This window comes from Oncorhynchus mykiss, chromosome 25 (genome assembly GCF_057628025.1).
Source record: "Oncorhynchus mykiss isolate SJ-2025 chromosome 25, ASM5762802v1, whole genome shotgun sequence".
Taxonomy (NCBI): domain Eukaryota; kingdom Metazoa; phylum Chordata; class Actinopteri; order Salmoniformes; family Salmonidae; genus Oncorhynchus; species Oncorhynchus mykiss.
Genome location: NC_143046.1, coordinates 65,645,783 through 65,658,831, shown reverse-complemented (window position 1 = coordinate 65,658,831; position 13,049 = coordinate 65,645,783). Strand labels below are relative to the sequence as shown.

The following is a 13,049-nucleotide window of genomic DNA, read 5'->3' as shown; positions in this document are numbered from 1 at the left end:
AGACTCTCATGAACACGTACAGTGGGGCAAAAAAGTATTTAGTCAGCCACCAATTGTGCAAGTTCTCCGACTTAAAAAGATGAGACAGGCCTGTAATTTTCATCATAGGTACACTTCAACTATGACAGACAAAATGAGAAAACAAATCCAGAAAATCACATTGTAAGATTTTTAATATATTTATTTTCAAATTATGGTGGAAAATAAGTATTTGGTCACCTACAAACAAGCAAGATTTCTGGCTCTCACAGACCTGTAACTTATTTTTTATTTTTGGGGGGACTATCTGTTGTTCCGTGTAGTGAATCTGTTATTCAATGTGTTTGTATGGGCTAATAGCAGTAAGGCCAAATAAAAATTAAAAAACATACTTAAATTCTAAATGAAATAGCTAAATGATCCTTGTATGACCTTCTTAAAACAATTCCATATAGCTTAGTAGAACCCCCCCCTCTGGCTTAGACAGTGCTTAGACTGTTATGGGTTAAACATATCACCCTTGTTATTGCTGATCTTTTCATATCATCTGCTGCTGTAAAAGATTGTTTGTAATACTTCAATTTGTGAGAGTCAAAATATTTTCCCTTGGCCTCAGCCTTAAACAAACAGCCTATTATTTTTGGATGGCTCCGGCCTCTGCAGTGGAGCCCAGCGGGGCTATGTCTTTATTACTTGGTCAAGGGGAGAGGACTGGAGTGATGACTGAGATGAATGAAGGGGTCAAGGGGTCAATATTACCCAACTGTTAAAAGGCCCTGTCAGACAAAAAGGGCTGTGGTTAGTCACCCATATAACTGCCACTGTTATACTATAAAACCACTACGAGGGTTTATAGGGCTTCAATACACAATGCATGACACACTATACAAGGTCTGTAGCATGCTGAACGAGCCAACGTCCCAGTGTAGCAACCCCCACCCAACCTTGAGGTGTTCCTGTTACGTAAGATGCTCCAGGCTGGTATTGTGACATCTTCTCCTTCTCACCTCCTCCAGAAGAATATTGTATATTTTAGCGTCTGAGGTGATTATTGTGTAAAGGTCAAGTCCTCCCTGACTGAGCTGGCCTGTGAAAGGTGAACTTATCCAGGCAGGTTTTCTGGTCCGTTCTACAACTTCTTCCCAATGACTCCTAGGATAGAAGAAGGCTCGACCTTACAGGCTCTTTGATTACTCCAGTCGTATTACTTTCCCTTCAAAGAAAACACTACATGGGCTCCATTATTTTCTGCTAGTAGGTCTTTAAACAAATACAATCAAGGCACTCATAGCGTTCTATATTGTGATGTGGAGTATGACTAGCTGCTGAGTTGCACTTCCTCTGGAAATGAGGTGGAACAGAGGAGCTAAATACAGTTGGTTCAAAACCCCCACTAATATCCACATGGGTGATGGAACTCAACTAAAACGGGGGACCATGTATGCAAGCAGCGTGTGTGTTCTCTATGTTTGTTTCCAGTGTTTGCCTCAGTCAATTGCCTGTAGCACAGTAGTTGGAGCCCAATTGGCTGCGTTGTGGATAAGCCTAATTGGTTGTGCGATAGAGAGAACAGCTCCAGCCTCATGTCGGGCTTATCGTAGAGGACTGAGAGATGCCAGGAGATTGCAGAAACAAAGTTTTGGGCCGTACTGACAGACGTCTGGCTAGAGCCGTCGTGAGACGAGACACACAAAGCCCTGCCTGTATTCCACTGAATGTTTTCAGTGCAGTAGCCCTCTGTTTCTACTGTGTCGTTCACCTCACACTGAACCTGCCCACACAACTGTGTTGAGAGAGTTGTACTCTGCCCACTCACACACTCACAGACACACAGATGCTCTCTATCACACGCACAGAGGAAGGAGCTGCCTGGCAAATTCTTAGAGAGCCATGAAATATAGTCTTTGTTTTATGCCTTTTGGAGTCCACTAAAACGACATTTCTGTATGATTTCTTCCACAAAAATAACTTGCTTTTGACATTGTCATGAGTATTGACTTAGAGCATGAATTGGAAAGATTAAGGCGGGGCAATAGATAATAACAAACATTCACAGGGTACAGTATATTCCAACTAATCATGTTGTGGGTTCTGGGTGTTTTACTGTCTGAAATCTGTCACAGTGAAACTCATGTGTCTTTGTGCGTGGTGACCTCAATGTTGGTGACCTGTCTTGACCCTCAGATGTCAACGAGTGTTTGGACCAATCGGCGTGCGCCCACGGTAGGTGTGTCAACTCCGAGGGCTCCTACAGCTGCAGCTGTTACCAAGGATACCAGGCTTCTCTGGACAACAGCAGTTGCCAAGGTACTTGTTTGTGAAAACATAAGTCCCACATCATTCATTCTCCAGTTTCGGTATTAAAATAAACAGTTCTCTGAAGCGGAAATGGTGCTACTGAAGAAGCCTTTGAGGCCCAGGGGGTTTTAATAAATGTTGTTAACAGTGAGGAGGAGTGGTGGTTTAACAAGGTCCTCCAACATACGGTCTTTTCTCCAGATGTGGATGAGTGTCTGCTCCCTGGAGCCTGCCTCCATGGCAGGTGTGTCAATCTGGATGGCTCCCACAGGTGCAGCTGTAACCCTGGTTACCAAAGCGCTCCTGACGGCAGGGCCTGTGAAGGTCTGTAAAAGATTAGATGTGTGGAATACAACCCTTCACGGCATGCTGCTGTTCTCCTCGAGCTCTGAGCTCTCTATGGCTCTTTTAATGCCTCGTTGTTGTTTTTATTAGATGTTGACGAATGTGCTACACCTGTGTGCCCCGCGGGAATTTGCACCAATTCCGAAGGTTCCTACTCATGCAAGAACTGCCGACCTGGATTCCAGCGATCAGCGGATGGACAGAGATGTGAAGGTATGAAACCCGTACAACCTTTGGCATTTCAGGCAACACACTGAAGGATCATCATCCACCATAGACAGATAAAGCATTTCAGACAGTGTGTAGCCTCCTACTGTTCATTCTTCATGTCAATCTGTCATTTTATTCCAGATGTGGATGAGTGCTCCAAGGCAGACGTGTGTCTGGGAGGGGTGTGTGCCAACACAGAGGGCTCCTTCACCTGCACCCGCTGTAAAGACGGATACAGGGTGTCCCAGGACAGGCAGAGGTGTGAGGGTGAGTCCAGACAAAGCCTTCCCCAGCTGGAACATTCACCCACGCCTTCTGTAAAGGATGCCCTTTGCGTGCATCAACTGTATATCTGTCTCTGTTACTGTGATCTAGGTGTGTCTTAGAACTGTAACACAATACTTGTATAAAGTTTGTTTGACAATAGTAATTAATGTCTGTGCTGGTCTGGTGTCTCCTCCAGATATTGATGAGTGCCAGTCTGGGTCTGTGTGTGCTAATGGGATCTGTCTGAACTCTGAGGGCTCCTTCTCCTGCATCACCTGTCCCTCAGGCTACAGCGTCTCCCTAGACGGAGAGCTGTGTGAAGGTCGGTCCATTCTCCCTGAAACCACATCTAATGGTCCATCAAAGGAGTGGTGTTTTACTTAAACGACCATATTGGTGTATTACAGATATTGATGAGTGTGAGCTGCCCACTACGTGCCCCAGGGGAACATGCACCAACACTGAGGGTTCCTTCACCTGCACCACCTGTGGGTCAGGCTATAGAGTGACTGAGGATGGGCTGGAGTGTGATGGTGAGTCTTGGACGCATTTCCTGCGTACATGTGAGTTGGTGTGTGCGTGCGTGTCTGAGTTTGTGCATTTGTGTGCGTTAGCAGGCCATGTGTTACCGAGTACTCTATGAGCATGTTAGGCTCTGATCTCTGCCCTGCCTGTGACAGATGTGAGTGAGTGTGCCAGGTAACGCCCCCATTGGGCCCCGCGTGAGTCCAGTCAGGCCTCTCTCCCACATCGCCTTTTGTTAACAGCAGGCTCAGGTTGTCTGTAAATGATGTCAGGTGTGACGGCTTGGACCCAAAGCCCCTCTCCTTAGCTAAAGATCCCAAAATACTCCTCCCAGACATCACATCATAACTGGATCCTGCATCCCTCTCCCTCTGGCACCATCCATCTGATCCGCGTTCAAAAGAAAGAGACATGGGCTTCAAATAAAACACAGTGAAGTCAGCCTGTCCCACTGATAGATCAGCTGGAGAGATAGATGTGTTGACAGTGGAACTCTATGCCATATCAATTAGAAACGGATCGAAATGATTACATGTGGCATGTGGTCATGTTTTCCACCAGGCATTCTATCCTCTGCTACAGTTCAGGTATGTAGTTCACTGGCCTTCTCTCTCTGTTTCTCTGTCCTGTTGTTCAGATGTGGATGAGTGCTTGGTGGCTAACGTGTGCCCAGGCCAGCTGTGTCGGAACAGTCCTGGATCCTTCTCCTGCAGCAGCTGTGGGACTGGCTTTACCCTGTCTGAGGTTGGCTCCCACTGCCAGGGTAAGACTGTCTAACCTCTGGAACACACTCACCTCCGCCCTCCTATTCTTCTCCCCAAGATGAACAGCACAGATCCAGTTCATACTCTAATGTCATTTAATGGAAGGGTGGATCGAGACTAGGAAGAAGATCTCCTTTTTTGAAATGTTTTTGCCCTGGGAAAATCCTGAAAACAAGTCCAAGTCAGACTTTGATTGGATTTTAATGGATGTCTTCATGCCAGGGAAAGATTAACGGCTTAATTTGAAATGAAACCAACCACTCCCCAGCTCCTACGCAGCCAGCACAAACTGTGGAACTCCTCTGTTGACCCACAGGCAAACCAAAAGCCATTCCATTCACTTAACAATGGCCTTCACTATTTCCCCTGTAAGAAATACAATCTGTACCAGAGCAAGGAATTTCCAATGATCACATAACAGAGAGCCATGAGTGTTTGTTGATACAGTAATTATACACCACCTGTAATAGCTTGCTGTTTTGGAATAGATGCCTGTCCCGCATACTTCTCTCCACCCTTTTTAATAAAGCACTGTCAGTGCAAGCTAATAAAGGAGGCTTTGCTTACTGTACGTGCAGACTGACTCCTTGCGTTCAGCCATTAGTCATGTTATCAGGCCAGAGGCAGACTGAGAGACTGACTCCTTGCATTCAGCCATTAGTCATGTTATCAGGCCAGAGTCAGACTGAGAGACTGGCTCCTTGTATTCAGTCATGAGTCATGTTGTCAGGCCAGAGGCAGACTGAAAGAGTGGCTCCTTGCATTCAGCCATTAGTCATGTTGTCAGGCCAGAGGCAGACTGAGAGACTGGCTCCTTGTATTCAGTCATGAGTCATGTTGTCAGGCCAGAGGCAGACTGAGAGACTGGCTCCTTAGGCTAGATCTGACCTCACTCATGTTATGATGCTCTCCCTCTTTTCTCTCTTCTCCCTCTCTGTCTCCATCTTTATCTCTTCTCTCTATCCCTCTCTCTCTCCTCTGTCTCCATCTCTCTTCTCTCTCTCCTCTCTTTCTCCTCTCTTTCTTTCATTCTCTCCTCTCCTCTCCTCTCCTCTCCTCTCCTCTCCTCTCCTCTCCTCTCCTCTCCTCTCCTCTCCTCTCCTCTCCTCTCCTCTCCTCTCCTCTCCTCTCTCTCTCTCTCTCTCTCTCTCTCTCTCTCTCTCTGTCTCTGTCTCCATCTCTCTTCTCTTTGTCTCTCCCCCCCCCCTCTCTCTCCTTCAGACATAAATGAGTGCCTGTCCCCAGGGGTCTGTCCCATGGGCGTTTGCAGCAACACAGAGGGCTCCTACTCCTGTATGACCTGTGACCTTGGCTTCACGCGGGCGCCCAATGGGCTCACTTGTGAAGGTACTACTTTTTTTACTTGGGACTAAACTCTAATGACCCTTCAATCCAGCGGGAAGTTCACCTCTTCTGCTGATGATTTTATTTGTAGTCAGTCACAACTCTGCGTGGTAGACGAGTACCTGCAGATCAGTGGAGGCTGGAACGGAGCAAATGGAATGGCATCAAACATCTGGAAACAATGTGTTTGATGTATTTGATACCATTCCACTGATGCCGCTCCAGTCATTACCACGAGCCCATCCTCCCCAATTAAGGTGCCACCAGCCTCCTTTGCAGTAGATGCGATTTGAGTCGTCATAATTCCCTGATGTAAAAGATGAAAATAATGTATATTCATGTGGTAGGTTGTGACACTTTCCTTGAAGTTTTGGCCGCTTTATTTGGAGGACAAACTGAGGACCCACTTGGATTAAGACCTAATGACCTCCCAGCTGTGGTGGGAATGTGTCACACTACATTACCCACTGTGTGTGTCTGTTTTCCCTACGTGTCCCCCGGCAGACATCAACGAGTGTGAGGACCGCGGTCTGTGTCTGGCAGGACAGTGTACCAACAACCCTGGTTCATACAGCTGCTCCTGTCCATCGGGCCTGGAGATGGTGGACGGGACATCTTGCAGAGGTACACACACTCACACCCTCTCTCTTAGGATGGGGGGGGGGGGGGGGGTGTGACGTCCTCTCCTGTTCAGCTGTGTGTGTATTGATGAACTGTCCTTGATTAACTATCCGATTAGCCTGTCATGTTGTCATGTTTGCCTCTGTGTGTGTGTATATGTATTACAGATGTGGATGAGTGTCAGTCTGGGGGGATCTGTGGAGATGGGGACTGTCTAAACACAGAGGGTTCCTACCTCTGCATCTGCCCTGATGGATACACCACAGGCACCACAGATGGAATTGGCTGCCAAGGTGAGAGAGAACAAAATATACTGTTTATAACTAACTACCAACTTGTTTGAATGTATTACCACAATTAGGACAAGCCACAAGCCCCGCTCCTGTCTGGGTGAGGGCATACAGTGCATGTAGAGGGCAGCTTGTACTCCCTGACCCTGTCTCTCTCAGGGCTGACCCCTCTCCCCCTTGACACCCCCCCCCCCCCTGCTCCTGCTCTGGGGTGCCTGGGTGTCCACTTGTTCCCCAGACCAGTTAGGCAGCAGTCATAAAACACAGCCATTGTTTCTAACAGGCCATGGCCAGACATCAACCGTCTCACTGCTCCCCCTCTCTCAGCTCCACTGGACCAGGTTTGATGTCATTCCAGCCGCACCCATTGCCCTGGTCACAACAGAGGGGGGAAAATGCTGCTCCTAATTGTTGGCAAGAGAACTAGCTAGCCTTTCACTGAAACCTTCTGGAGCATTAGCTGTCAAAATACAGAGGAATTGAACCCTCTGGGAGAATCAATATGAAGGGAACATAACTCAGGCTAAATGTCTGATCTGCGTATTATTGATTCTGGTATAGTTTACTGCTGAAGGGTACCTAAAGTTAGCATAGCCTGGATGAAAAAACATTGGGCATTACACTGAGCATGTTATCCCTCTAGAGTGATGTGAAGCAGGTAAGCATAGAGCAGGGCCACTCTCTGGGGGTAGAGGATCCTGGAGGGGGTTATGAGGGCCCGAGACCTCTTCCAGCATTCATTTACATTTTAGTCATTTAGCAGACACTCTTATCCAAGGGCACATCAACAGATTTTTCACCTAGTCAGCTTGGGGATTCGAACCAACAACCTTTAGTTTACTGGCCCCACGCTCGTAACCGCCAGGCTACCTACCGCCCCATACGTACTCAGCAGGCTAGGCATCCCCTTCCCAGTACCCAGTACTGATGGCTGGGCTCTCCCTGATGTCCCCTGGCCATGTACTACAGCACCACAGCAGTGAGCAAGGCAGACCCAACCTGCACACTCCCCTGGCCCTCTGCCACAGCAAATATTTCCCTTTAATTGTCCTATAAATCAGATGCTGGGTATATTTTCATGCCGTCTGCTGTTGTGTGTGCAGCGCTGACACAATGAAAGCCAGGCCTCTCTGCCATGGGCCCTGCAGGGAGTGGAGAGGGGGTACATGGGAAGGCGGGGGAGCCCTAAGTGTTTGGTCTTCTGGTTGGAACACAGTTGGACTGGCTGAATAGATGGTTGCTTACAGGGCTATGGGCACTTTCACTGTCTGGGACTCAACAGTGGACATAGGACTAATATAAATCACAAAGATGAACTAATCACTTGTCAATCTAGTATAACCTGCCATTCAGCTCTGTTTGAGATAAATCATTGCTATAAATGCTTTGTTATGGAATCACATAGTTATTAAACTGGAACATACATTAAGGTGTTTACCTAGGCACTTCTCAGACTGTTTTGTTCCCTGTACCTCCATACATGTGTTTACTATCTACCTTGAGAGATTTGTCTCATTATCAGCCCTTGGCAGAAGAAGAGGGGCTTTTCATTCGTGTTCTATTTTTGTTGCTTTTCTGCCTTGCCCCCCCCACTTATTATTCAGTCCAAATACCTGGTAAGTTATGTTGTAATGTGGCAATTATCCACCAATCTACATTTAATCAAGCATAAAGCCATCATTATAAATGTTTTACTAGTCGGAGTGAATGTTCCCAGACCAATAGCTAACCCAGCAAACCGGGAACAATCCCAGGACATTATCTAAGATTCCCATTAAGTTTTAGTAAGGATTTGATCTAACATTATGATTATAACATCCGAAAAACATTAAAAGTAAATTGTTGATAACCAAATCGTATTTTTTCAGTATATAACCATGGCAGTATGGTCAGTCGTTAGCCTTGTTAGACATAACTAACCCAGGGATATACTGTTAACTGGGTTATTCACCATCACTTTGCCCAGACTCTTTATATGCTACCTACTTCTGGGCCATAATTACAAGGTATCCAAGACTATGAGGGCTGATCTAGGATCACTTTGTTTTCTTAGCTAATGAAAAATAAGATAGCTGGGACCATATCAAGCTTCTCAAATTAGGAATTATATCGGGTGTGTAAACAGTACATTTTTACAGAATGTTTTATTTTCTACAGTTAAATCTAAATTCTGCCTGGACTTCTATATCTAAATGAAATAAAGACATCCTCTCTTCTAGTAGATTATATCTGAGCTTCAATATCACCGTTTTTTTCCCTTCAAAAGAACATGGTTAAAGAATATGTGAGATTGAACCTGCAATCTTCAGATCTACAGCAAGATCATCAACCCTCGTTGTATAATCATCAACTCTCGTTGTATAATCACCAACCCTCGTTTTATAATCACCAACCCTCGTTGTATAATCATCAACCCTCATTGTATAATCATCAACTCTCGTTGTATAATCACCAACCCTTGTTTTATAATCATCAACCCTCGTTGTATAATCATCAACCCTCGTTGTATAATCATCAACCCTCGTTGTATAATCATCAACTCTCGTTGTATAATCACCAACCCTCGTTTTATAATCACCAACCCTCGTTGTATAATCATCAACCCTCATTGTATAATCATCAACTCTCGTTGTATAATCACCAACCCTTGTTTTATAATCATCAACCCTCGTTGTATAATCATCAACTCTCGTTGTATAATCACCAACCCTCGTTTTATAATCACCAACCCTCGTTGTATAATCATCAACCCTCATTGTATAATCATCAACCCTCATTGTATAATTACCAACCCTTGTTTTATAATCATCAACCCTCGTTGTATAATCATCAGCACGACTGGACAGTTTTTGTGTTATGAGAAAATTTGCCAGATCTAACTAATGTTCTGGGAACTTGCCTAAAACAAATTCTGGTTTGCTGGGAAGGTACATCGTTTTTTAAAAAATATTTCCTGTTTGCCAGTACAGTAAAGTGTTCCAAATGGGCAGTGTATCTTACTCTCAGACAAACCCTTGACTGCACACATCATTTTTCTTCATGGTAAAAGAGAATGAGATTCTCAATGGGTGGACTGATTCATATTGTACCAAAGGAGATAATACTTCAAGACTGTAATCAACAAAGAAAACTTAACAATCATTGCCTTTCACACGTTCCTCTCCCATTGTCTCTTTTTCTCTCCGTCGCACTCTTCCCTCGTCTCTCTCTTTCACTCTCTCTCTCCCCCCTCTCATCCTCCTTTCTCCTCTAGATGTTGATGAGTGCAGCAAGGATGGCGTGTGCTCCCATGGTCAGTGTCTAAACACGGATGGCTCCTACATCTGCCTTTGTGAGACTGGCTTCAAGTACTCTGTAGACACAGCCGACTGTGAGGGTAAGAACACTCTACCAACCTCATGCCTCCCTCACTCTTCCCACAACAAGCCACTGCTTCTGCCCCAGCTGAAAAACTACATTCTCACAACATTTCAGCAGAGTTAATAGAATGTTCTGGTCCATTTAGACCAGAGTTCGCACCACGGTGTGACACGTTGCCTATGATCGATTATGTAGCTGTAATCAGTTTGGTTTCAGTGGTGACGTTCCCTCAGTGAGAGAGTCCAATCCTGGCTCAGAGGCTTTCCTCTGGCTGTAGCCTTGCGTAAGAGAGCTCCAAGTGACTGGAGCTCTCCTTCCCATCTCCCCTTTGTGGGGTGAATTAACCCATTGTAGGATGGAGGTGATTCTCCCTCTGGAACGTCTCCCTTTGCTCCTTCACACGTTTTTCAGTTGCTCCAAAATATTGCTCTTGGCCATGCTGCTGCTGAGCAGCACCACAGGCCTCCTACTCATGCTGGGGGAGCTATTGTGCTGCCTGTGAGGAGTGGGGTTGCTGTGTGTCAGTGCATGTGTGCGTGTGCATGCATGTATGACATAAGCACATGTTTATCTCAGGGCTCCTGGCCGGCCCTACTCATGCTGGAGATCCATGCTGCTGTGAGAGGTGGAGGATAGGATTGATATGTGTATGACATTAGAACACCTTCTGTCTCTCTCCACAGATCAGAATGAGTGTAAGGAGTTTGGTAGCTCAGTGTGTGGCACCTGGCGCTGTGAGAACACCATTGGCTCATACCGATGCTTCATGGGCTGCCAGCCTGGCCTGTATGGACAGGACAACCCAGACTGTGGTAAGTCAGAGTGGACACACAGGCACTGTGCTTAGTCAACAGGTAATGTACTTACTTAATGGATAGCTGAAGGCACCCGAGTATCAGCCTCACTGCTCATTTACCTTGGGGCGGGAGAGGACAGGGCAGTGGTCTGAAAGAAGCACTCTGCATTATCTCGATAGCCTCCCAGCTCACCCCCACCATACAGAGATACTGATATCACTCTGGCACGCATACACAAAGAGGCTCGTGTGAATCAAACGCTATCAAGTGCACTGGGCCTTCCTGGCCAGGGGAGCATAGAAAGGGGAAGTGGACCCTGAAATTGGGCCATTTAGAAAGGGAGCAGCAGTGTCATCCGAGGCAGTGTTTGAGGCCTGTCTGATAATAGGGCCAGGTCTCATCCTCCAGACAATGGGGCTAATGGAGCCCTATTGGCAGGGACCAGGGGTGTAACCTGATCCCAGCTGTTCCCCTCTCTAAGTGGGGCAAGGCTGTCGTTTGATGGGACGTACGGTGCACCCTACCCCTCCCATCCAGCCACCCGCTCCGACCCTCAACCTCCTCAGGTCTCTGCAACTTGAGACACCCGTTCTGGTGGTCACCTGGTCCGGGATGGGTGTAGATGACCGATAAATCTGTGTCTAACATCTGTAAGGTTGAACCAAAAGATTACATGTAATGAAATACAAAATTATTATGTGAAATTGAATGAAACAATAATGTACGTTGATGCTAATACGATGTACAATATTCCATTATATTTCTATATGATAACAATAGCATAATACAGTCGTGGCCAAAAGTTTTGAGAATGACACAAATATTAATTTCCACAAAGTTTTCTGTTTCAGTGTCTTTAGATATTTTTGTCAAATGTTACTATGGAATACTGAAGTATAATTACAAGCATTTCATAAATGTCAAAGGCTTTTATTGACATTTACATGACGTTGATGCAAAGAGTCAATATTTGCAGTGTTGACCCTTCTTTTTCAAGACCTCTGCAATACGCCCTGGCATGCTGTCAATTAACTTCTGGGCCACATCCTGACTGATGGCAGCCCATTCTTGCATAATCAATGCTTGGAGTTTGTCAGAATTTGTGGGTTTTTGTTTGTCCACCCTCCTCTTGAGGATTGACCACAAGTTCTCAATGGGATTATGGTCTGGGGAGTTTCCTGGCCATGGACCCAAAATATTGATGTTTTGTTCCCCGGGCCACTTAGTTATCACTTTTGCCTTATGGCAAGGTGCTCCATCATGCTGGAAAAGGCATTGTTCATCACCAATCTGTTCCTGGATGGTTGCGAGAAGTTGCTCTCGGAGGATGTGTTGGTACCATTCTTTATTCATGGCTGTGTTCTTAGGCAAAATTGTGAGTGAGCCCACTCCCTTGGCTGAGAAGCAACCCCATGCATGAATGGTCTCAGGATGCTTTACTGTTGGCATGACACAGGACTGATGGTAGCACTCACCTTGTCTTCTCCGGACAAGCTTTTTTCCGGATGCCCCAAACGATCTTGACCCCAGGCCATCCTCCAAAGGTCTTTGCCTCACTGTGCGTGCAGATGCACTCACACCTGCCTGCTGCCATTCCTGAGCACGCTCTGTACTGGTGGTGCCCCGATCCCGCAGCTGAATCAACTTTAGGAGACGGTCCTGGCGCTTGCTGGACTTTCTTGGGCGCCCTGAAGCCTTCTTCACAACAATTGAACCGCTCTCCTTTAAGTTCTTGATGATCCGATAAATTGTTGATTTAGGTGCAATCTTACTGGCAGCAATATCCTTGCCTGCAAAGCAATGATGACGGCACATGTTTCCTTGAAGATAACAATGGTTGACAGAGGAAGAACAATGATTCCAGGCACCATCCTCCTTTTGAAGCTTCCAGTCTGTTATTCGAACTCAATCAGCATGACAGAGTGATCTCCAGCCTTGTGCTCGTCAACACTCACACCTGTGTTAACGAGAAATCACTGACATGATGTCAGCTGGTCCTTTTGTGGCAGAGCTGAAATGCAGTGGAAATGTTTTTTGGGGGATTCAGTTCATTTGCATGGCAAAGAGGGACTTTGCAATTAATTGCAATTCATCTGATCACTCTTCATAACATTCTCGAGTATATGCAAATTGCCGTGAGGCAGCAGACTTTGTGAAAATTAATATTTGTGTCATTCTTAAAACTTTTGGCCACGACTGTATATTTAATGTGCCATATACAATTTTTTAAAACATTTTCACTGATTAAT

General features: G+C 45.9%; 1 protein-coding gene across 1 annotated transcript in view; it reads left to right on the top strand.

Moving 5' to 3' along the window:
• The window catches only part of LOC110505531 (latent-transforming growth factor beta-binding protein 2), a 162,842-nt gene that overhangs the window by 134,284 nt on the left and 15,509 nt on the right, over window positions 1-13,049 (top strand). The window contains exons 20-31 of the mRNA XM_036962678.2: window positions 2,164-2,286; window positions 2,479-2,601; window positions 2,713-2,835; window positions 2,974-3,099; window positions 3,296-3,421; window positions 3,507-3,632; window positions 4,262-4,387; window positions 5,610-5,735; window positions 6,237-6,356; window positions 6,521-6,646; window positions 9,897-10,019; window positions 10,687-10,815. Of these exons, the coding sequence (XP_036818573.2) occupies window positions 2,164-2,286; window positions 2,479-2,601; window positions 2,713-2,835; window positions 2,974-3,099; window positions 3,296-3,421; window positions 3,507-3,632; window positions 4,262-4,387; window positions 5,610-5,735; window positions 6,237-6,356; window positions 6,521-6,646; window positions 9,897-10,019; window positions 10,687-10,815 (1,497 nt within the window). The remainder of the gene's footprint in view (window positions 1-2,163; window positions 2,287-2,478; window positions 2,602-2,712; window positions 2,836-2,973; window positions 3,100-3,295; window positions 3,422-3,506; window positions 3,633-4,261; window positions 4,388-5,609; window positions 5,736-6,236; window positions 6,357-6,520; window positions 6,647-9,896; window positions 10,020-10,686; window positions 10,816-13,049) is intronic.